A 24,410-nucleotide genomic window follows, 5' to 3' on the forward strand; every position below is an offset into this window, starting at 1 on the left:
ATATGTGTCTATAGCATAGTCTAGTATGGTCAGTGTGCATAAGTATGTTACTGTGGGTATGTATAATACTGTGTGTGTGAAAATGTGTCACTGTATGTGTGTGTAAGTATCTTAGTATATTACTGTGTGTGTGTGTGTGTGTGTGTGTAAGAGGAGCTTGGGGGTCCCAAATGTACACCTCGAAGGGGCCCTGGTATTTTTGTTGCGCTTAATTTAGCATGTGTGTGTCTATTACATTATGGTGTTAAGTGCATGTTAGCATGAGTGTATGTGTGTTAGTATTTGGAGTTAGCATGTGTGCGTGTGTCAGTGCATGATGTTATCATGACTTTGTGGGTCAGTGTATGGTGGGAGGGGGAGCAGGATAAATAATGTTTATGTAAGTGTACAGTGGTAGAGTGAGTGGGTCACTAACACTAGGCTTGCCCTTGTTCTAATAAGGTGTAGTAATGGGGGGGATATTAAGGCTGAGTGATGGGTGGAGCACATATAACTTAAGCTTTAAGTTATAAAATATTTCTTCAGTCTTATTGGACCACTCGAAAATACACGTTCCATAAGAAAATGAAATCTTAAAAGAAAGCATATTACTCTTCATATAAGTAAGTACGTTTTTGTAAAGTGACTGTTGGAAAGCTTGCAAAAAAAAAAATGGATATTGCAGCACACTGCTGCATCTGCAGCTGGTGATTTAAACTCTGGAAAGGCTAGATTTGTCCCTAAATCACAATCATTTGTTCTGAACATAAAGTGCAAGCAATTAGATAATCCAAAATATTTTACCTTTGGGAGTTTTGTCATTTTTTTCCTTTGCTTCCTAAACCTTAAAAGCTTTTCTCGGTCCTTCAGAAGGAAAAAAAAGGTTAAATGCATATTAAATGTCATTTTCGGGAAAGTGTTTTACACTTAAAATCCAAGAGTGCATAAAGGGATGTTTTATTAGGGTACAAAACGGAATATTGTTTAGGTTTTTTGAACATAAAGTTAAGATGTTCCAGACCGTCATCTGAAAATTCTATATCATTTATATAAATACTTGAATCTTCTAATGTATGGCCTATTCTTACAACGCTTTTCTTTCTCTACATGTTGGCTATAACCAGTACCGGCCCTCACATAGCGGCCATAGATTTAGTTGCATAGGTCGTTGAGTTTGTGTGGCAAGCATCTAGGGCTGAAACAACGAATCGATAAAATCGATAATAATCGATAACGGAAATCGTTGTCGACGATTTCCGTTATCGATTAATCGAGTGATCGATTCGTTGTTGGCTCCTTTTACTTACCTCCGCGAGCGTTCCCCGCTTCCGCTACTGCACTCTCCGCCTTCTTTTAGTTCCGTGACGGATGTGACGCGTTCCGGAGGTAAGTATTCTTCATGTCTGTGCGAATCGCTCTGTGCGAGTGGCTCCGTTCGCACAGAGCGATTCGCGGGGATGGGGGTGGGGTTTCAGGGGATGCAGGGCAGAGTGGGGGTGGGGGGGCAGGCCAGGGTAGGAGACTGAGTGCAGGGCAGAGTGGGGGTGGGGATGCAGTTCAGGGTGTGAGTGTGGGGGCAGGGCAGGAGACTGCGTGCAGGGCAGGGTGGGGGTGGGGGTGCAGGGCAGAGTGGGAGACTGGGTGCAGGGCAGAGTGGGGGTGTGGATGCAGGGCAGGGTGTGAGTGTGGGTGCAGGGCAGGGTGGGTGCAGGGTGTGAGTGTGGGTGCAGGGTGTGAGTGTGGGGGCAGGGCTGGGTGCAAAGTGCCAGGGCTGGGTGCAAAGTGCCAGGGCTGGGTGCAAAGTGCCAGGGCTGGGTGCAAAGTTCTGGGTGCAAAGTGCCAGGGCTGGGTGCAAAGTGCTGGGTGCAAAGTGCCAGGGCTGGGTGCAAAGTGCCGGGTGCAAACTGCCAGGGGTGGGGCAAAGTGCCGGGTGCAAAGTGCCAGGGCTGGGTGCAAAGTGCTGGGTGCAAAGTGCCAGGGCCGGGTGCAAAGTGCCAGGGCCGGGTGCAAAGTGCCAGGGGTGGGGCAAAGTGCTGGGTGCAAAGTGCCAGGGCTGGGTGCAAAGTGCTGAGTGCTGGGTGCAAAGTGCTGGGTGCAAAGTGCCGGGTGCAAAGTGCCAGGGCTGGGTGCAAAGTGCCAGGGCTGGGTGCAAAGTTCTGGGTGCAAAGTGCCAGGGCTGGGGCAAAGTGCCGGGTGCAAAGTGCCAGGGCTGGGTGCAAAGTGCCGGGTGCAAAGTGCCAGGGGTGGGGCAAAGTGCTGGGTGCAAAGTGCTGGGTGCAAAGTGCTGGGTGCAAAGTGCTGGGTGCAAAGTTCTGGGTGCACAGTGCCAGGGCTGGGGCAAAGTTTCTTGAACAGTAATAGTCCACCTCTTTTCAGAATGTTTGGGGTTATTTTGTTTCATAAATATTGTGTTTGGGTTTTTGTACTTTGAAAATATTGTTTTTTTATTACATCATAACAAAATAAGAATGTTAATGTAAATTTTAAGTTGTTTTTTAACATCCAGTTCATTAAATTATTTTAAATAAACTAAAAATTTGCATATTGTTTTTTTTTATCCGATTAATCGATTAATCGAAAAAATAATCGGCCAACTAATCGATTATTAAAATAATCGTTAGTTGCAGCCCTACAAGCATCATCAGCTCTCTGGAGACAAAGCTTGCTTGGGGCTCTAGAAATAGAGGTAAGACTCTAAAGGAAAAGCAGGAAGGATGGAAAGATACCTAACAACAGCTGGAACTGGGTGCAGGGGCTTAATAGAGACCGTCTATGCTTTGTTATACTGATACCTAACAAAATGTTAAAAAATGGATGTCCCCTCCCAAAGCATTTCTGAGACAATTACATTTAATTCCTTTTAGACTCATTACAAAACAGCAGAGGGAGGTTTTTGTAGACAAACATATCAAATTTTCCAAAATCAGCTCGTAGTATAACAAATAGTCCTGGTAATTGTGCTAATAGCACATAGGGTGATCTCCTTCATAAGGACTTCATGAAGACATTGGTATGATCCTCAATGTATGAGAGTAAATCTAGAAGAACTAGTTTCATGTCATGTAAATCCTAAAAATAATTAAGAAGATTACACTGAATGATTACTTACTATTACACTCTTCACGTAGCCTGCTGTTTCCAGAGTCTAGGAAATATGACTTACAATTAGGTTACTCAATCCACAAACATTAATTCTATGTTTCAACACTACTGAATATAATTCTGGTAGCTATATGCCATCTACACTAATTCTAGATTAAAATGTTTCTCACACAATACTGAAATAGTTCATCAACATCAAGAACCAGATGTCATTTGCTAATGCTTGGTCCTACACTTTAAGTTCATCATTTATGTAACAATTCTCTATAACAATCTATAACAATCAACAGCAGCTGGGAGAAGTTTGGGTCACCAAGGTAAAGCAGGACAATCCTAAATCAAATTGGTCACATTTTAATTGGTGGAATAAGCAATAGGGAATCAACCAATGATCTTTCTAATCAGTCCATATATCTGAACTTTATCAATTTCCTATCCAGTGTGATCTGTGTCTTTCCTCACCTTAGAAAGTTCATCAATGATAATTTGTTGTTCATTTATCTGAAGTCTAAGGAAGTCAATTTCTCTCTCTTCTCGACTTTGGTCTAGATCATTCAGGGAGCTCGGTCTCCTGATTGTGCCAACTTTTTGCCTCTATATAAAAGGAAGACATCTAAAACAGGTAAATCAAGTATATGACATCATGTGGTACTGAGTCCTCCTTTGGTAACACCAGAGGTCCATTTGAGAATACAATATGTACAACGAATAGATGCATAGATGCATACTCACCATTTCTATATTCTCATGTGTTAAAAACTTTAGTTTGTTTTCCATTTTACGTAAACAATGAGACATCTCTTCATTTTTTCGACTGAGTCGTTTATTCTTGTCCAAAATAGGTTTATACTGGCTTTCTGCCTCTCTCAGCCTTTTCAGCTAGAATGGAAAAATCAGTAGAGTATCAATAGGTTGGCCTTTTAATTTCAAATGGAATACTGTTGTTACTGTTGCGGGTCATCCAAATTCTGCAATGAAGAATCAGTGGACAGTAAAACGATAAGCTTATCAATTATACCAAGTAAGTAAGGAAAACATGGTCTACTTTGAAAAGCTGAAAACCTGCTAATACTAACAACTGACAATGTAGTTTTAAAGTCTGGCAACAGTATATTTTGATCGATACCTACTGGGGAATTCTCTTACGTGTTGTTAGAGTCCCGAGTTTCAAGTTATTTCCAGTACTACGGAGCAATGTTGTATACTCCAGGGCATTTAGGTTCACACTTTCCCATACAAGATAGGTCATTGGTCCACCAGTGTTTCAAATATGTGCATACCCATCTAATGTAATTCTTATTGTGTTCTCCAATAACTTACCAGTTCATTTCTTTCCTCAGATAATAAAGCATTGCGGTCTTCTAGTTTACGTATAATTGCACTTAATTCAGCTATTTTTAGTTGGAATCGACGTGCATCCTTTTCATCCAACTGCTGTTCCTGAAACAAAGATCAACTGCAAATAACTGTGCATTAAAGGTAAGCAAAGAGCACAGAGGCCTTGAGTAACCATTAAATATCCCATTAAAATCACTTATATTGGGGGAACCTTGAAAGCAAATATAGAACATGCCCGAGAGTACATAGGTAATGTCTATCTGATGTCAAAGCATAATCATCAACAGGAACATTGCATAAACCAGGGGTGTCCTACCTGTGGTCCTCCAGCTGCTGCAGGACTACATATCCCATACTCCTCAGCCAGCCCCTTAGCTGAAAGAGCATTATGGGAGATGTAGTCCTGCAGCAGCTGGATGGCCGAAGGTTGGACACCCCTGGCATAAACTGTATATAAAGTGACTTATTAAGGTGGTGGGTGATACCATATTTAATCATGCCCCATGGACATCAAGATCTGATGGATGCTGATAGATTCTGCTCAGTATTCATCAAACTTTAGCTGTATAATCAGTCAGTCCTTTGGCAAAGGGTGCCTGGAAAGACAATGGTTTCTTTCAACTGAAGTTTGTCCATTAAATAACCCAGGTGGGGAACCTCAGGTGGTCCATCAGAAAATCTCCTCTGGAAATAATTCCAAAGCAGTGACAATCTGAAACATTGTATCATCTGAATTCACTAGGATGCTCTGAGTTATACTGTCGAGTTTATTTATTCCAGTGAGTGAAATACACTCCACAAGACAAAGAATTAATTATGTATTATAATGGAATATGTTATACTAGCATGACATAATCGCATAAAACCTTCGCTACTCTGTATCCAACCCCAGTAGGATACAGCACCCATTGGTACTTAACCCCGATAGACTTATTACAATAACATCGTGCCCTACAAATACCATAAAATTACTGGTTTACAACTATAACTGGTTTTGCTTCATTTTACATATACATCCGTCTCAACCCACCAAAATCAATAATGTGCTCTGAATTTAAATACAATAAATATTCCCAATTTTATTATGCATCTGGTGCAGGAGAGGCGACTCAGGTTGTTTTATTGCCAATAAAAAATATGACAGATCCAGTCACTACAAATTAAATCTCAATGAGGGTCGAAAAATAAGGAAAACCCCAGTAGAGTAATAGATACAGCCCCATTTTTAGAAAGCCAATAAAGAAACAGAATGCAGAAAGTGTTGTATAGTATAAGTCATTATACTTTAAAGGTCTTTTTCATGTTTCACGTTATTGTGATAGTCACACAATATTTCTAAATATGGATCCTGCTGCCTGTAACATCCTGCTGACACATTTATTTACATATTTCCCAGGCAATTAAAAATAAATAACACTAATTCAAGAATTCATGACATTTTGTAATTTGGACTACATTTGGGTATTTTAGCCATAGTTTTTAATTAGAGCAGGTACTCCTGAATTACATGTTTGAGAGCACTTAACTGTAGGAGAGTCACAGGGGGTGTGAAGATAAATGGCAGTCCCCGGGACCTCCTAACGAGGCACAATGTAACAGTCCCTCGTCTTCCCCCACCCTGTGTGTGGTATACTTAATTAACCATCATTCCATCCCCATGCCCAATGGGGAAGTCTTCCAGGCTCCATGACTGCATAGATGGTATGGGTGACAACTGTAAAACTTGTTTCATCATATATTTTAACCCTACAATCAGGCTAGGGAGTTAGGGGGCTATAGTTGGGACTCTATCAGAATCTATGGTGCAGATAATATCAAATCACAGTGAAGAGCACATATACAATGTTAAAAAACACAAATTTAGACTGTATGTTTTGGCCGTTACAGATTAAAAATATGTTTACTGGTATCACACAAATAGCATTGGCAAGAATAAATATGCAAAATAAAAAAAGTCTAAATTGGGACTTAAAAGAAACATATTTCAAAAATATACAGTAAGTCAACCTGGGTATAATGGCAAACTTTTCAAGCATTCTGACTCGATAGACATTTAGGGCTGTACATTTCTGCGAAAGGTGTTTTCTTAAGTGATTTTAGGTTTTCAAGCAAAGACTACTTTAAAATTCTTACAGGGCTTCCAGAATGATCTGAAGCTTCTCCTGCACCACTTGCATAAGGAAGTTCCCGCTTTGGGCTACTCAGATGCCGATCAGACTCTTTGAACTGGATAAGTTGCCCATCTAGAGCCTCTTTTTGAAGTTGCAGTCTCTGAGCATGCCCGGCTTGAACCCCTAACTCTTTCTCCAGCACGTAGACTGCTCTGTCTTTTAATTTTATTTCATCCATCTACAATGAGAACAAAACACATATCACTCGTACGTAGCATCAGTATCACCGTTGGTCGTGGTAAGCATACTTCCTATAGGTATTAGAGGCTGGAGTGTGGTTTTAGCATGTCCCAATTACTCCAATTTATGCTATTATAAATAATTACATTTCAGATTAAAGGAATAACAACATCCCTCAATTTCCCTTGGGTCTAAGGTAGTAGATCTGCTGTCTCTTGGGGTACTGTGTCTCTCTTGGGGTAGTGTGTCACTTGCAGGGTCCTACACAAATGTGTAAAGATTCCCTTAGTGGGTCCTATCAACTATTTGGTTGCTCGTATTGGTAAATATAGGGAAAATATACCTAATAAATATTAGATTAATGTGCTTAAATCAAAAACAAAAACAATTCAAATTACAGTAAGAGCATAGAAACAGATATAAGAGAGAATTGTAACAGCCTGCTTATGATGACAGCAGAAATTCAATGCAATCTCCACTGATGGATCATGGAAAACAAGAGAACATTTGCATGAAATGCTCTTGCTATGCCTTCGGCAAAGACAGATGGAAACATTGGGAAAAAAAGAAATCTAAGTAACTTAAATAATAAATTAAAAATGATAGGAAAGTAAAAGTGTTTAATGCTTCAATTATGGTTTCATTCGGTAGTTCACTTAAGACATAAAAAGTGCTTTGATAGTCAAAGGGCTGACCCACCAGAAACGTGATGAACTGTTTTTATTGCAGTCAATAGCTTAACAATGATATATTTCATCCTTTAGGTGCCTGTATGGATATTATAAAGATGCATGGGGCATAGTACTGTGTATAAACTGACAGGCCTCCAGCATCAAAAAGGCTATAATAACGAGTTCAAAATGTATTCTTCAGAAAAGCAGGATCAACATTACTGGACTAGCTGCCCAATATCCATTTATCTGCAGCTTCATGGACCTGACTCACCTGCCAGTGTGAGAGATTAATAAAGGTTTCTCATTGCTTTATCTGTCTACTGAGCTCCTGGAAGTTTAGAGATTAGGCATAAAACATATGAATGTGACAAGTGATCTGATCGAAGAGATTCTATACAATGACACAAGCGTGATTAGCCGTATACTCATTTACAAATAAGAGTTGCTTTTAGGTGGAACTTACAATTTTTTGTCCAAATAAATAAGGGCATAACCATTGTTCTGTTAACCAAACTATTCCATTTTGATTGCTCATTTGCTGCTGAAACACGACTTGTGATAATTAGGGGGTTTGGGCCTTTAACCCCTTCAATCCCCTATAGACGTACCGCGACGTCCAAAAAACGCCCACAAAGAAACCCCTATGGACGTCCCGGTACGTCCAGCCCTTCGTGCAGCTCCCCCCTGGCAGCAGAAGCCGGCATCGCCGGCTTTCTGCTGCCCGATCTCCCTTAACAGCTTCTGGCATGAAAGCCGGTAAGCTGTTACGGTTGAAAGTGCCCGATCGCGCGATCGTGCAGTTGCAAACGGCGATCGGGCATTCCCTTCCGGGTTGCGTCACTGCCCTGCGGGGATATCCTGCCCTCCGATGAGGCACAGAGACGCTGCGATCTCTATGCAGGTCTGTGAGGACCTGCATAGAGATCACAGTGTGATCGGTGCAGGGGGATCGCAGGGAGGGGAGTGAGAAACCATCTCTCTCACTCCCCCTCCCGTCCTGAAAGAGAAAAGCAGAAAAAAAAAAAAAGTTAATTCATTTAAAAAATTATATTAAATAAATCATTAAAATAATAATATATATAATACAAAAAAAAATTATAATGTGAGCTGTGATGTCATTGTGACATCACTGGCATGTTCAGGAGGTCCCTAGGAGGACCTCTAACTATTTCTGTGTAAAAATAATATATAAAAAATAAAAAAAAATGTAAAAAAATTTAAATCAAAAAAAATATATAAAAAAAGATAATAAAAAAATTATTAAAAAACCTTACATCCCATTGCCCTAGCATAACATCTAGCCAGTATAACCCTTCTGCCCCCGTTCACAACCCCCAAACCCGTTAAGCCATAGGTATAAAAATTATACAAAATTGTACACCTTATATTATGCTCCCTGGTGCTGGGAAAGTATGGAAAATCTATATAAATTAGGTATTTCTGAAATCAGGACACCTGAATTGATAAGCTTGGAGGGGATTTTCCATCACTTTACCTAATTTTGTGAGGATTCAGAGGGAAAATGTAAAAAAAAATTAGTTTAATTTTCTAATCTTCGCTAGTTTTTACTAAATTTCTCATTCTAAATTTTCAGCTAATCATCCAACTATGGTATCAAACGAAAGCTCTATCTCTCCTTGAAAAAACAATATATAGTTTACATGGGTAAACTATTCACAGGAAAAGAGAATCATCGCTAAACCGTCATACTCCAAAAATGGCAAAATTGCTCTGGGCTTTGAGGTACCAAAAACCCCTGGGATTGAAGTTAAAAAACATTTACCCTGTTGTATTGTGATTGAGTACCAATACATCTCGGTGATCAATTTTAGTTTTATACCTACTGCTGTGAAATATCCCCCAGGTAAAACGTTGATTTTTACATTGTCCATGTAAGGCTCTCTGAAGAATATTTATATGAAACTCAAATAGTATCTGAAAAGAATGCCCAAGGTGTAGCTAAATATACTACTGAAGCTGGTTTATACCACTGATGAGTCTGTGTCCTACACACTTATTCACACTATACGAGTGATGTACCTTAGTTAGGGAATTGTATTCAATATAATTTTGTACCATCCTCAATATGATACAGCCGCTCATAGCGCTGAAACCACAAACACATATATCAGAGTCTTTTGGTATCACTGCAAAATGGCTGGAAATTGATGATCATGCCTACCAACTATGGTGGTAAAATGTATGTAAAAATTTGTTTATTTTATGTAAATAAAATTCATACATATTTAAACCATAAGCTATACTCAAAGAGTTTTCAGGAGAGTTGTGGTTTCAGCTACCTCACTTCACTATTCACTGTATAATGCATTATTAAGTGTCTGAAGATACTTTCTGCTGATGCAATTATGCATTATAGAGGGGCAGCCAAGCTCTTCCTGCAGTAGAAGCTCACTCGGGTTGGACATTCATAATATATGGTGAAGTCAGAGAGTTGAAAGCACTTTTCTTCTACAAACTCTCCATTTTAGTGAAAAAAATATTTGAGCCTTCATCTTCTTGGGCGTTCTTCAAAGAATGACAAATGCACCAAAAGGTCTGCTACCTAATAGTATTTGGGGTGGGGTAAAACATGAACAAATGTTCTACCCTTCGTAGGTGGAAGAGGAGCCAAAGAAATTAACCAATGCTGAATGTAGGATTCATTAATAAAGGCTGCGTTACCTCCCTGCACAGTAGAGCTTCTGAGCAGCCCTGGATAGATTTCCCTAAACGAGCACCTCCCGCACATGAAATGAGTAAAGCAGCTCCGAATACCTTCACCTCAAGTAGCCCCCTTCCTCCACTTAATGAGCTCCCCCTTCCTGCCATGAAGGGAGTAGAGCTGCAGCAGATCTCGATATAATGCCCAGGGAGGTGAGAGACTAGACAAGATGCAGCTAAAAGCATAAACGACGCCCTGGAAGTGTAAATAAGACGCCATGCAAGCGCTAATGAAACACACTGCAAGTGCTAACAAAACGTCCCAACAATGCTAACGAAACATCCCAACATCGATAACGAAACACAACATCACTTATGAAATGCACCAACAGTGCTGATGAAACGCCCCACAAATACATGCTGAAAACAGCATAGGGTTGAAACCATACACATTTATAATGAAAACTAAGATGAAATTAACCTGCCAAATAAACCTTAAGAAATTCCCACTAGTTACATCTCATTACCAAAACAACACCAAAATATCTGTTATTATAGTGCAGTTCAGGGAATTTTTGTAGTAGTTTGTCTTTTTTGTCTAGCTAGGAAATCTGGAAAACGTTAATAGCAGACACATGATTGTGCAGCAATGTAGGTAGCTAAGTAAGTAGGTACATTGCAGAAGGTTTATTGAATTATTTTCAGGCCAGCAGTCACTCACACAAAAGGCTTTCTCATTCACCTTATCTGAAGCAATTGGTTATATCAACCTGCTAAACCATCTTATTTTAGGGGTTCAAATAATAAAAAAAAATACAGAGAAGGAGTTCAAATCCCTTTATTATGTTCAATTTAAAACACAATGCAAACCAAAATAATTAAAACAAGTTGGCAGATGCATTTAAAGGCAAGGATCAGAATGGCTTTACTGCAAACAAGGGCAACTCACAGAGAGCCATGCAAATTGCAAGCTTTAGCCCCTAATCCTTGCTATTTAATTAAATACAACATGCATTTTTTGTAAGGTAGCAAACAATATTCTCAGGATTCTCAAATTAAAAAGTGCCTGATTAACAACATAACACTGACCAGTTTGTTCTTTTCTTGGACATAACTACAGACTTCTAAACAAGACAAGGTAATTGGTAATCTTGGCGCATAAACGAGGACTACCTTCTTATCTTCTGTTTTCATTCTTGCACTGGGAGATTCAGTTGAGAAGATGAACCTCATGGTAGATTTGTACCAGGATTTGGAGATATTATCCTCCATCTTTAGTAGCTACTGTATAATAGCATGTTCTTAAAGAAGCCACATGTAATTTAAACATTTAGCCTCATATGGAAAAGGGTGAAGATTACATGCCATGAATATGGTTGCAGGTTTGGTGTGCAGAAATGATATTATGGACACACCCTTTTCTTGCTTGTGTCCGTGCTTTGTCGCGTGTGTATACCCTGCTTTCTGATTTATAGCAAGCTATAGGCTGGTTGCAGCGGTAGAAGAAGAAAAAGATGTAGCATTTCAGTTGTAGCTCCTGTCGTACAACGCTCAGACCACAACCAGAAAATATAATGGGATACAGACGTTGCAGCATTGTAAGTTTATGTTAGACTGTGAAGGTCATGTAACAGCCAAAAGAAGCAAGAACACACACAAACACTTTTTTTATTTAAAAAGATACATTTTTATACATTTTATAAAGTTAAAAGAAAACGATCCAAACTTCAGTTTATTTCTTCTTGACCTGGCCACACAAGGTTAGCTATTTGGTGTTATAGCAAAACATCATCAACAGATATCACTAGGGAAATAAATAAAATAGTGATGTAAGTCACCAGTGATCTTTAAAATAATAACAACTATTATTCATGTACCTCTTAACAGGAGATCATGAGCATACATTTAGAAAATAGAGTTTGAGGCAGGGGAAATTTGCACTGAACCCCCAAACTCTTTAAATACATTAAAAAACAGGGAAGAAACAGGGGTCCCCAGAAACTCCACGGAGCAAAGGATCGGGCGTCTTTATGGAGACTCATTATATGACCTTAGAGTGACATAGGGCCAACTTATGCCCCCTTACACTACACATCCTGTTCCTAGTAAGATAGGATACGGAGGGTGGGTTCTAATAAGGGCTCTTGCCTGCCTAATGGCACATAATTAGCCTCCCAAGCCCACAAGCACAGGGTTCAAGTGAAGACCTTAGGGACCCCTGTTTTTGTTGTTTATTTAAACAATTTGATTTATGTTGGGTCTTATTTTGAAAGTCATGATCAAGGGAATGCGAGTTGGAAGTCAACTTCCATGAACTCATCTGCAACTTTAGAAAACTCTGTTGCAGGCACTCAACTTTACTACAGAATGGGTATCAATGAATATGAGCTGCTTCACTGGTTACTGCATGAGACTTTGTGAAACTTAACCTTTTAGTGAACAGACCCCATAATAGTGGTATTGTTAAAAAGCATAAACCACTTCCTAGGAGAAGGAAAATAAATAAATGATTGAAACTCAATAGAGGTGTTCCTCACTAAAAATTCCAATAGTGGCAATAATAGAAGTACCATGATAAAATATCACCAGTTGAGAAAATAACAATCTCTTCAAATAATGGCAATAATAGAGAATTAGGTCTCACCCGTCTACTTTGCATATTCTTTTTAAGAGCTTTCTTCTGCTCAGAGAGCTGGAAAATAAAACAAAAAAACACAACCATTTGTACAAATACTGTATGTTCTTCTTTTTTTTCCCCAAATGGATTTCTGTATTTTTTGTCTATAATTAATTTACTTAACTTTGCATGCGAGGACATTCTGATCCAAGTCATCCATTCCTCTTCTGGATTAGTATAAAATGAAGTCATATCTGAGCAGGACATGGACAGAGTAAAGGGATACATCCCAATGACTATGTATATCAAATATTCATCAGAGTAGATGGAGGTACCATGGATGAGAATGGATGAAAACATATCTGATGGATTGCAAAACAATTTATGACAAACTAAATGATGGTGGCCAGATGATTCAATGATATTATAGTAGTTTTCCTATTATACTTGTGTGGGTGGATCTGCTCTTTTAATAACCAGATAAAGAAATGTAAAACGGAATAAGCTTTGTTAACAGATCTGACATGGAAGTACATCTGTTTTTCCAATCCTTTAATGCCCGGTGACAGTAGTTACCCATTTCCAGTCCCCCAGGAGCCACAAACTCAGCGTCTTACATATCGTTTACAGATACACAATATCAATCGCCAATTATATGTTTTTTAAATTACAGCTCTTCATTACCAATAATTAATGTTTTATTCTACTATTGTTTTTCATTAGTATCGACCAGATTTAATTGGGAAGAAAACAGTAACAGGTAATAGACTTAATTATGTTAATACAGTTGGTCATGGAATTACTTGTATCATAAAGTATATTATTTCACTCATTATTGTGGCACTATAAGTTTTCATAGGAATAAACATTTACACATGATGATCAAATCCAATATTTCCCTTATGTTTATCTACTAGCGTGTCCATGTTTGGCAGAGAACAACACTTTATGTCAGCTTTCTTAGGTCTTAGACCACGTGTAACAGAATCAATCAACCACAAATCTGCAACCAACCATGAGCCTTATGTTTGTCACCCCATTCCCTCAAGATTGTAAGCTTGCGAGCCGGGCTCTCTCCATCTAAAGTATCGGTTTGTCTTAGTCTGTCGTCTTGTCATACCCCTTGAATATATGTATTGTATTAAGCGCTGTGTAAACTGTTTGCGCTATATAAATAAAAGATAATAAAAATAATAATAATAAACATGTTCTGTTGTCCAAATGTCTAATTATAATTAACCACTCATGCACTTTTGCTTAAGGGTGTTAATTTGGGCCTGTAGGTATCTTTTAAGATCTCAATTTAAAATATGGAGAAAAATCTGTAGCAACATTTAGCATTTTTATATGTTATCAAATATAGGGAGTATCCCTTTAGACATTTGGCCAATCTAGACACAGTTTTATACACTCTATTGGCGTTTAATCACTCTATATCTGGCCTAAATGAAATAGAAAGCCTTGGAACACGCTTGGTTGAAATATATATAGAAAAACGGGCCAACAAAATACCAACAAGTCCATTAAAAATGTACAAAAAACAAATATATTTCACATACTTACCTCTGTTGGATGATCAGCTGCTTTATTTTTTTGTTTCCATAACGTCTACTAAGAATGCAAACACCCACATTTGCTTAACATTTCACAAGCACAATGCAGGAGAAAACATAACCTTTTCCTAATGCTTTAAGATGGGTACTTTTACGAGGAAGAATTCGTGTTTAGAAAGCTTGTTTTCCTGCGTTTCATAAACCTACAAAGGGAATTGTTCTTATAGAGTGATGAATGGAATGGTTTTTACAACAGGCCTTGTATATATTTTACAGTTAATATTTGTTGTATGCATTTAAGCAGATGTTCTTTGTTGCTTCTGGCTTTGTTGGGGGTTAGTGATTTGCAGGTTCAATTTTGATTTTAAACCAGCACAATTTGGCAAATAAACTAAAAACAGCACATCCCGACTGTTGGTTTAGTCATATGCCGGGGCTACCTTTAGATTCTGTCCAGCTATTAAAACATCTAAGTATGGAAAACAATCCATATATGATAATTTAAGAAAAGTATTTTCAGATGGCAATACATGAGCAGCTTTTGTTTGCATGTTTCTTTTTTTTAATGCAAAAAAAATCTTTAAAGATGCTTAGGCGTTTAGATAATGATGAACCTCTTTGGCCAAGTTCTGTCATTAGCTTTGGCCAGACTGCTCTTTCATGGATAGTGTAGATTTAGACACACTGAGAAACTTAAAGGTGTTAGTAACGCATCTGCAACAAAGTATGCCAACACTAATTGCCCTGTTGGGGTATTCATAACCCTACATTAATTATTCTTTAAGAAAGCTATTTGTAGCCACACATACCAGTCTACGTATTTCTTTCTCACATTCCCTCTTTATTTTGGTGATTTCTTCCTGGTGTAGGTGAAATACACTCCGTATTTCGGCTGCTTTCATCTTGTCTGCTTGAACGACCACAGTCAAGGCCTCTTCTACCTGTTTTTTTGCACCTTTCAGTTCAAAAATCTCTTGCTGCATCTTGATTTTTTCAAACTCAAAACTCTTTTTGGCTTCCTCTTTCGCCTCGTTGCACAGGACAGTTTTCACTTTTTCCGGCGCCCCATCCCGTAAAGCATTCACAACAGCTTGTAGTCTTTGATTCTCGTTATCCTTGATTTTGATAACGCGTAGCAGCTCCAGTTCATGCTGTCTCAACAGGGCTTCTCGGACAGCCTGAAGTTCCTTCATTTTCTCCTCATGAAGTTTGGCCTTTAGATCTGTTACAATAACTATGTTTTTATGCTGCTCGTGTTCCCGGATTTGCTTTATTTCTTGATTTTTTTCTCGTTCTAGTTTGCTGACCTATGAAAATAACGAAAAAAATATAATTTGAACTCCATTCATAGATTCAATCAATAAGTAACAAATGACCATAGAAAGTCTTGATAAACCTCTGGCCAACTCTCTCCGCGCAATACCCCTAAACCTAAGTGTCCCTTTGGCCATTTGAAATGTTGTAAAGTATTATTATTATTACTTTTGTTTATAGGCAATTCCTTAGTGCTATTATAGTGGGTCAAGAATACAAAATTAAGAACAGCATTAAAATAAACAATAACCTGATCAGACTTAAGACATACAGGTACAGAAGAAGAGAGTCCTACTCTTGCAAACCTTATGTTTCTTCCATACTAAGCTTTTATCAGAAGAATGAGTTTGTGTGTTGCATGCCACCTAATAATGGATCTCCAGAAAATGAAGCTTCTCTCTGTTACTGAACTTGTATTGCTTAATTGCCACCTATTTTCTGGTAGATTTTGAATGACTCTCAATGTTCCTCTACGGACGTTTGAAAAATCTATATTGCGAGATCTTGAATCAACTGCATTTTGTAACAGAAAGAGGAGAAGATACAATTCTAAGGTAGCCAATGTGATGTTCCCCAGCAGTTTTAGGACTACATATCCTCAGTTACACCTTGCCAATGAATGGGTGATTGAAAACCATAAAAGCTATGGTTCAACAACAGCTGGAGAACTTCATAGCCTATCCATAATACGAGCAAGAATTCAGTAAAACATAAATAAAGATATTTGAGGGCATTTTAAGGACAAGACCTCAATGGTCCCACTATAACGAAACACAAGCAAGTATTAAGCCCCTTTATTATTATTATTATTATTTATTGTTTTATATAGCGCCATCAAATTCCGTAGCGCTGTACAATGAATATAATATCTGGCCAGCGTCCCATTATATCCATGATGGTTTTATAGGCAGGCCATCACATAGCATACAATGTCAGACTGTCCTTATCAAAGACTGGGTTGGGCTGATGAACCTTATAATGTTTTACAGCATTCTTAACATAGAGACAGGAATTTAAGTGGTCAATGAACTTCCATTTTACACATGATTTTACGGGCAATGTTATTACTACTATTTAAAATGTCATATAAAAGCTTAGTTTTATATTCTTTCTCTTGGACCACCTTTGTGTAAGTAAAATTGAGCCATTATTCTAAATAGGAGACATTTTTAAGACGTACTTTAATAATGACATGGCGGGTTATCTACCCTTACTAAATATAATGTCTTAACAAACATTTAGTATTTGGCTTTTGTTATAAACTCAACCTCATGAACCATTGGCTTCAACCAGTATTTACTGATTTTTCTGTACGTAAATCATAATGAAAAGATTAGTGGCACCTGACATTATTTTAAAGAGATCTTTAAATAACTTCCTTCCTTGTATCCTTATGTATACTTACTAGAGTTTATTTAGTTGGAAAAAGTAATATGCCTGCGGAATTCTACTACGAAAAGTTAAGAATAGGGCATTTTTAAAAAGACACAATTTCAAATATTTATCAAGGTGTCTTTGCTCCAGGGCACGGAGATCAACACTTATCGGGAACTGGAAATACTGTACAACTCAATTTACAAAATCATTTTAACCGGGTTTAATAGCAGGCAGCTCTGAACACGTGAATAATCCCTGCTGATTAAACCATTGTGGCTCCTTGAAAGAGTAACAATTGAAAGGGCTCATTATGCTAGCATAAAAATACATCTGTATCACATATGCACGTTTAGTGTAGATTTACTCTAATGATGAACTGACAGGTATAAAAAAAAAAAATAAATAAAAAAAAAAAAATACGCAAATGTGGTTTGTGGAAGTCACTGCCTTTGTATTTATTTTGTATTTATTATTCCAATAAATATTATAATTAAATATTATTTTTATATTATTATTATCTTTTAGTTATATAGCGCCAACAATTTACGCAGCGCTTAATACAATATTATAGGTAAATAGTATTTAAGTGCAACATATTTTTGGGTAATGTGGGAACAATCCCCCACAGATCAACCAAACATGCAATAATGTGCTTTTCAGGCAAAAAATAACACAATAAGCACAGCACACAATACAAACACCTGGGGTTTGAAGCCGTTAGCAGTGTACACCTTAGTTGGTGTTAACAGCAGTTGAAAAAGTACAGTTTGTGATTTAGCTTAAAAAATAGACTGTCTGCTTAAAAAGCTCAGAACAATTATTAGGGAACTATTTTATGTATTTTTGAAAGTCCTAAAATACAACCAACATCTTTCATGATTTGTTCTTCTCCCTAAAAATCTGTTCTGCAAGATCTTCTTTTAACTGTTGTTTTTGTAACAAAAGGAGGTGTATGTACCAGCACTGAAGAGATTAAACCAACTATACTGGGTTTGTATCATTTATTTTGTTTAGCCCCTTGATATGGTTAACACTCCGGCTATTATATGGTCCTTAATGTATAAGATAGCTGTGTGGTCCTTTTAAATAATTGTTTGATGCCCATCTACAAATGCATGGGGTGTTCTCCATATGTACTGGCCTCTTCCCTTACAAAAAATTACTGCAGTTTTTCTGAAGTAATACTGCAGTTTTTTGGACATGAAAAAACTGCAATACTGCACTTTTAGTGCACTTTTACTGCACATTTACTGCATTTGTACTTCACTGTACTGCAGTTTTACTGCACATTTACTGCACTTTTTTTTTATACTGCAAACCTACAGTTGTACTTCAGTGTACTGCAGCTTTATTGCATTTGTACTTCCGTACAAAAATAACTGCAGTACAGTGAAGTACAAATGCAGTAAAACTGCAGTAAATGTGCAGTAATACTGCAGTAAAAGTGCAGTATTGCAGTTTTTTCATGTCCAAAAAACTGCAGTATTACTTCAGAAAAACTGCAGTAATTTTTTGTAAGGGAAGAGGCCAGTACATATGGAGAACACCCCATGCATTTGTAGATGGGCATCAAACAATTATTTAAAAGGACCACACAGCTATCTTATACATTAATTGTGATCTGCAGTTAAAGCCACAATTACATTAGTTTAGTTATAGCTGTGAGTAAATGACTTATTCCGACATCATAGCATTTTTCTTCCATACCGATAATACAATTTTAACACTATATGAACAGTTGCCCATTTTACATAGGGTACCCCGAGGATAACAGACATGCATTAAAAAACAGTAATTAGTGTGCTTTCTAAAAAGAACCAGTATTGTATAGAGGATTTCAGTTGTGGCAACAAACAGCCCCATAAAGCTAACTACGGGGTAAATTCTGGAGGAAATAATACAAATACAAATTGTTGCACTGTTATAACAGAGGGTACCCTTTTTTGTGATACTCCCTTGCAGGTAACACAGTTATGTAGCGAATGCCCACCTTACTCTTTTCCTGTTGGAGCTCTATTTGGATATCCGTAAGTTTTGCTCTTAGATCTTCATTTGCAGCTTGTAACGAAGCGAAGGCATCCGGTTTATCTCCCTTAGCTCTACTGCTTGAACCCTTCTTTGACATTGTGAGGTGGAGAGTCCCGGGTACAGTCCCGATCGGAGAGAGAGAGAGAACCTCCCTGCGTTAGAGTTCCTCTTGTTTTCTTTCTACATTTTTCTATTTATCTATAGAAAGAAGAAATATTTGTTAAATATGGTGAACATGCCGTTTTAACAGATACCCCATTTTACTGTAAATTTTGTAATTTTCATATTAAAAAGAAGGGATTTGGGTCATGACCTATGAAGACTGCATTGTTGTGCAGTAAGAACCCAACTTGTCCTTCAGGCAAGAATTATTCCTAGTACATACACTAAAATACATTTATATTGGATTTACAAGACTAACGTAAAAAAGTCAAAGTATAATACTCATGGTACATCCAAAATTGTAATAAAAACAACTGAATGTTCCGTGAAGTTCTCCAAACTCCAGGACAGTGACAAGATGAAACATTGTGACCTGAATGGCGTTTTGGGGCTAATCCTTCAAATAAATTTTGAACAAACACACCAGCATAATAAAGGAATACCTACTTAATACATCTTGAACGTTTATCCCTCTTTGCCTTCCTCTAATTATTTATATATATATATATATATATATATATATTTAACAGAAAGTTCATGGCTATAGTAAAAAGCATGTGATTATTAAACCTTCCCAACAATTGATAGGAATTCAAATGTTTCACGTATAAAGGAGGTTATGTAAAATAAAATAATTTTGTTTAACATAAAATATTACTAATGTCACTTTGATGTAGTACATTTATTAAAGGTTGAAATTGATGAAAACTATCAAATCTTATAATCGGGTAAACCTGATTAATATCAGTAATCTACAAAGCCAGTACAATTCTGTATGATCAGGTTGGTTTTTTAAAATAAAAGATGCTAGATTAAATTGTTTTGGGTTATCCATGAGTATCAGAGGGATTTAGGTTCTTGATGTCCCATGTGGATTAAGGTCGGGTGCTTGTTGAGGAGCCATGAAGGTCTACAGGGAAAAACACAAATGTGTTTTAACAGCTTCCCCTGTTTGCCCCAAAAAAGATACTGGTTTGTTTGTGATATCAAAACAGCGATTTGAATTAGGTCTGTAGCTCACTCTTTCCACTGCATTCATCATCTCTTTCTCTTCCCAAACTTCATTCCCTGACCTAGAAGTAGACCACAGAACAGTGTGCCACAGCTCATTCACATTCAAATCCAGCAGTGTGATACCATTTATACAATATATATGAAATTCTCTGCTATACATAGGTGAAACCAAGCCCCTACATGAGATTATTGAATAATCTCAGCTCTATATGCCTGATATGCGTTCCTTTCAAAATGTAAACAAATTATACTGGAATTTACCATTTTAAAATTAAGGTTCAATTGGCAAGGGACTTGGGAATTGAAATATAGTAATATTTTCAACTCTAAAAATGATTAAATAAATATCAATCAAGTGCATTATATATATATATATATATATTAATATTTAAAAGACAAGCTTTCGAGAGTTATCCTCCCTTCATCAGGTCTGAAGCAATACTGATCAACATGATAGAGGTTACAACTTTAAAACAAGTGATAGTATTAGAGAGGTGGGGGGTTGAGTGGGGTGTCGTAAATAATAGGTCTGGAGGTGAGAAATGCAGAGAGGTAGAGAGATAACCCAGGGACAGAACAAATAAATTTAGGGAAACCAATAACCCCAGTAAAACATCAAAGGTAATAACAGCAATTAGACAAACATTGGATGTTTAGATGAAGTTCAAATGAAGTTCTGGTAGTGTGTAAGGAAACCAGAATCCACATTATATATATATATATATATATATATATATATATATATATATATATTCAGCTACGGCAACCTGGGAATAGGGTCAACACCTGGTTCAGCTCATGGCAAGCCAAAATGTAAAACGACATACTGCAGATGGAGAATGACACCTGTGCTATACATTCATAGAACACAATACTAGTAATGTTTGCAAGATTACTATCTTACAGAGGGGTGAAATGCTGAATATTTTAAATTAAGCCATATGTGACTGAATATAAACCACCAAAAGGCACGTGTAAACGAACAGCCATTATGAAATGGTATCAGTGCAACATACACTTAAAAAGCTCACCAGATGGGTATTGTGTTATATGATACCTGCAGACTGACTGTCACTACAATCTTATAACTACTGTTTTAATGACCTAATGTTAATATAGCCTTGATTGTACATAATAGCATTAATGCAAAGTGTCTGCTCTTATCAGTCCAAAACCATTACAAGCTATTATACGCTTACAATAACCTGTCTTTCTTTAAAATGCAGCATTACTATTTGCCATTAACAGGAAAATAAGAGTAAACATGGAAACATTGAATGTGTCAACAGATAAGAACCATTTGGCCCGTCTAGCCTGCGCATTTTTCCTGGTGTAGAGACTCAGACCTTGGTCTTGTCTTAGATTCTGGATAGCTTTATGCTTACCCATGCATGTTTATATTCCCTCATTGTATGAGCCTCCTCCACTTCTGATGGGAGGCTGTTCCATTTATCTACTACCCTCTCAGTAAAGTAAAACTTCCTTACATTACATCTAAAAATCTGACCCTCCAATTTAAGGCTATGGCCTCTAATGTTTCTCCTCGGAAATAACTTCCCTCTTGTACTTAAGTTAAATGTTTCTATCACATAAAAGAACAGAAATGGACAGTTTTTACAGTCAATTATGTTTTTCAACCTTGGGGCTAAAGACTCATTAGCCTTTAGGGTAAAATTCAGCACGCTGCTTAGTAAGAGATGATTAACTGTAAATTAAATTAAGAAGAAATGTATAACTTTATCATGATTATGGCTCTTGAGGAAAGAGTTGGACTTGGATGTGTTTTAAATAATTATAATCCTATAGTCTGGACTAGGTACCTTGGCACTAGATGAAAAACCCCTTTTCATAAATTTTTTTAAAACTTGCTTGCTTCTAAAAATGAAATTGTTTTCAAAAAGTAATTTCAAACCCCAGTTACAGCTCAACCATATGGAACAGATGGCTTACCTGTCTTATCTCTGAATCTACAGGCTGCACTGGGCTAAACAGCCGAGTCAGACTAATTGCCTGTAAAAACGTGTTCAGCTGCCTTCAGATTTAATAGATGCAGATTCTATTACTTGCTTTTACACATGGGTGGTGTAAGAATGGGGGCGGGGATGGATTCATTTTGTTATTATTATTTATAGTATTATATAGCGCCATCATATTCCATAGTGCTGTACAATGGGGCCTCCCTTCCTTTATTCAAGTCAGCGAACCAAAGATGGCACTACCAACCTTAAAGGAACATTTTAATTTGAAAGGAGAATTATAATCTGCATCCTTTCATAAAGAAAAAAACATAATAATAAAGCACTTGGCTAACACACAAGAGTTCTGCGGCAGCAGCAGGCCTCCTCCCCCAAGTTCTTACTATTATTGCCACTGATTGGCTGCTTGAAGCTGCCAATCAGTGTCAGAAAGGTGCTCCTATTGACAGCACTTTTCACACATACACACAGGGTCTGAACAGAACACCATGACCAGTGGACTCCCCTTCTGGAGCTAACTGAAAGTAAGTATTTAACAAGGGGGGGGGGGTATGTGTTCAGCCGAATGCATCTTCTGCTCGGTATTTAGTTGGGAGGTGGGGAAAGGAGAAAAAACATTTAAGGGGGGTTCTATGGGGGATTGCAAAATGGAAAAGACCTAATACACCAACGTATGTCTCTGATTCTCTCAGAAATTGGGATCTAGCACATACCCTAAAAATAGTCAATTAAACTTGTACGTGTGTATGTTTTTTGTACGTAATAAAAAAAAATAATGATAAAAAAAAAAGTCAATTAGGCTTGCTCCCTGCTATACAGCTTGGAATTTAACCCCTTTGCACTTATCACAAAGCTTTACCTTTCACCACTTTCTGTCCTATTTCAGTTGGAACACCTAATGCAAACCCCTGTTAATTATTAATCAGCTACAGCATTAACTCTGCTTCCTGCTGATCTAACGACCTTCTGAACAATCAATGTAATTTGTATGTGTTGCTTCCTAACCATGTTAGCTGACAAACCAGACAGAAATGTCAACAAATGTGGTTTCTAGCACATTGATATTAAGCGTCAAGTGACTGACGAGGAGCCACTAGAGAATACACACACTACTTTACCTACAAAGCACTAAATGTGGTTGCACAAAGGTGCGGCAAACAGATGTTCAGTTCTTTAGACTGGCATCTCTCCCAAACTGCATTTATATATTTGAAACACTGATTATTATAGTACAGTAAGGACACTTTATTTTAGGGGGGAGAAGCTACAGGTACGGCTAGGGCTTTTATGTGATCTATTGAAAGCTGTTTATACTGAGCAATGCATTTAAAACAAACAAAAATATGATTATTATTATTATTAAAAATAATAATAATTATAACAATAGTAATATATTGTATTTACATAAATTAGGGGAGGGAAGAGTGAGATGTTCGGGTCCCAAGGAGCGACTGTCCCTCCATAGTTCCACACTAAGACAATAAACTCTAGTAAATATATCATTTTATTCTTATTCCTCATAAGCTTCCAAACACATAAAAACTACAGAAATGTAAGATTTTTTTCAGTTTTTGTAGTAATAAAGGCAAAATGTTACACGATTCAACTAAATAAAACGTTGAGAAAGGTTTGCTAGGAATGATGTTTTAATATTGTATTTAGTTATAAATGTGTCAAATCCAGCAGAATAAACCGAAGAACTCTTTAAAGGTTCATTTGTTCTCTCTGTGGCACGATGTACCGATAATTTTAGATACTGTATCTGTACGCGTGGGTCTCTCCACATTTTTTTCAGGGTTCTTTCCAGTCGAAGGACTGAGGGCTGTGTGTTGTCTAGAGCCACCATAACATTTTGTCTGCTCTGTGGGAAAACTGACAAGCTTTGATTTCTTCTGAATAGCTAAAATTAAGAAACAGAAAAGGCTAAACATGGTGGTAGCCTTTTATTTATATAATTAGCATGTCTGTTGTACTGCACACTTTGGGAGGGACGGTCCCTCCTTGGAGAACTAATGTTCCTCTTTTGTTGGAGCGTATAGTGTTTGCTGGATCGGAGTGTCCTACAGCCTTAAAGGAACGCTCCAGCCACCATACACATGTTAATGCATATGGCAGCTGCACCATCCCTTTAAATGTTCATGTTTTGATAATTCATGGGGGGATTCTGCAGTGAACACTACGGAGGGGGTTCTGAATAATGCGCATGTGTGGAAGGTGCTATCATTGATTTTAATAGGAGCTTCAAGCAGCCAATCAGTGGCAAG

General features: G+C 37.5%; 1 protein-coding gene across 18 annotated transcripts in view; it reads right to left on the reverse strand.

Annotated features, from left to right (window-relative positions):
• The window catches only part of LOC149299036 (janus kinase and microtubule-interacting protein 3-like), a 28,759-nt gene extending 9,668 nt beyond the window's left edge, over positions 1–19,091 (reverse strand). For 6 of the 18 annotated variants that reach the window (XM_089486724.1, XM_089486718.1, XM_089486725.1 and 3 more), the window contains exons 1-7: positions 18,957–19,091; positions 15,085–15,582; positions 4,402–4,521; positions 3,814–3,960; positions 3,544–3,675; positions 3,089–3,124; positions 784–843 (exon numbers count right to left, since the gene is read on the reverse strand). In XM_089486724.1, the coding sequence (XP_089342850.1) occupies positions 784–843; positions 3,089–3,124; positions 3,544–3,675; positions 3,814–3,960; positions 4,402–4,521; positions 15,085–15,582; positions 18,957–19,091 (1,128 nt within the window). Of the gene's footprint in view, positions 1–783; positions 844–3,088; positions 3,125–3,543; positions 3,676–3,813; positions 3,961–4,401; positions 4,522–6,552; positions 6,769–15,084; positions 15,583–18,956 lie in introns of all 18 variants that reach the window. The other 12 variants (XM_089486715.1, XM_089486708.1, XM_089486717.1 and 9 more) reach the window with 5 other exon arrangements.
• Positions 19,092–24,410: the final 5,319 nt, after the last annotated feature.

Source organism: Sceloporus occidentalis, unplaced genomic scaffold, assembly GCF_023333645.1.
Source record: "Sceloporus occidentalis isolate IW3139 unplaced genomic scaffold, rSceOcc1.0.p SCAF_30, whole genome shotgun sequence".
Lineage (NCBI taxonomy): Eukaryota > Metazoa > Chordata > Lepidosauria > Squamata > Phrynosomatidae > Sceloporus > Sceloporus occidentalis.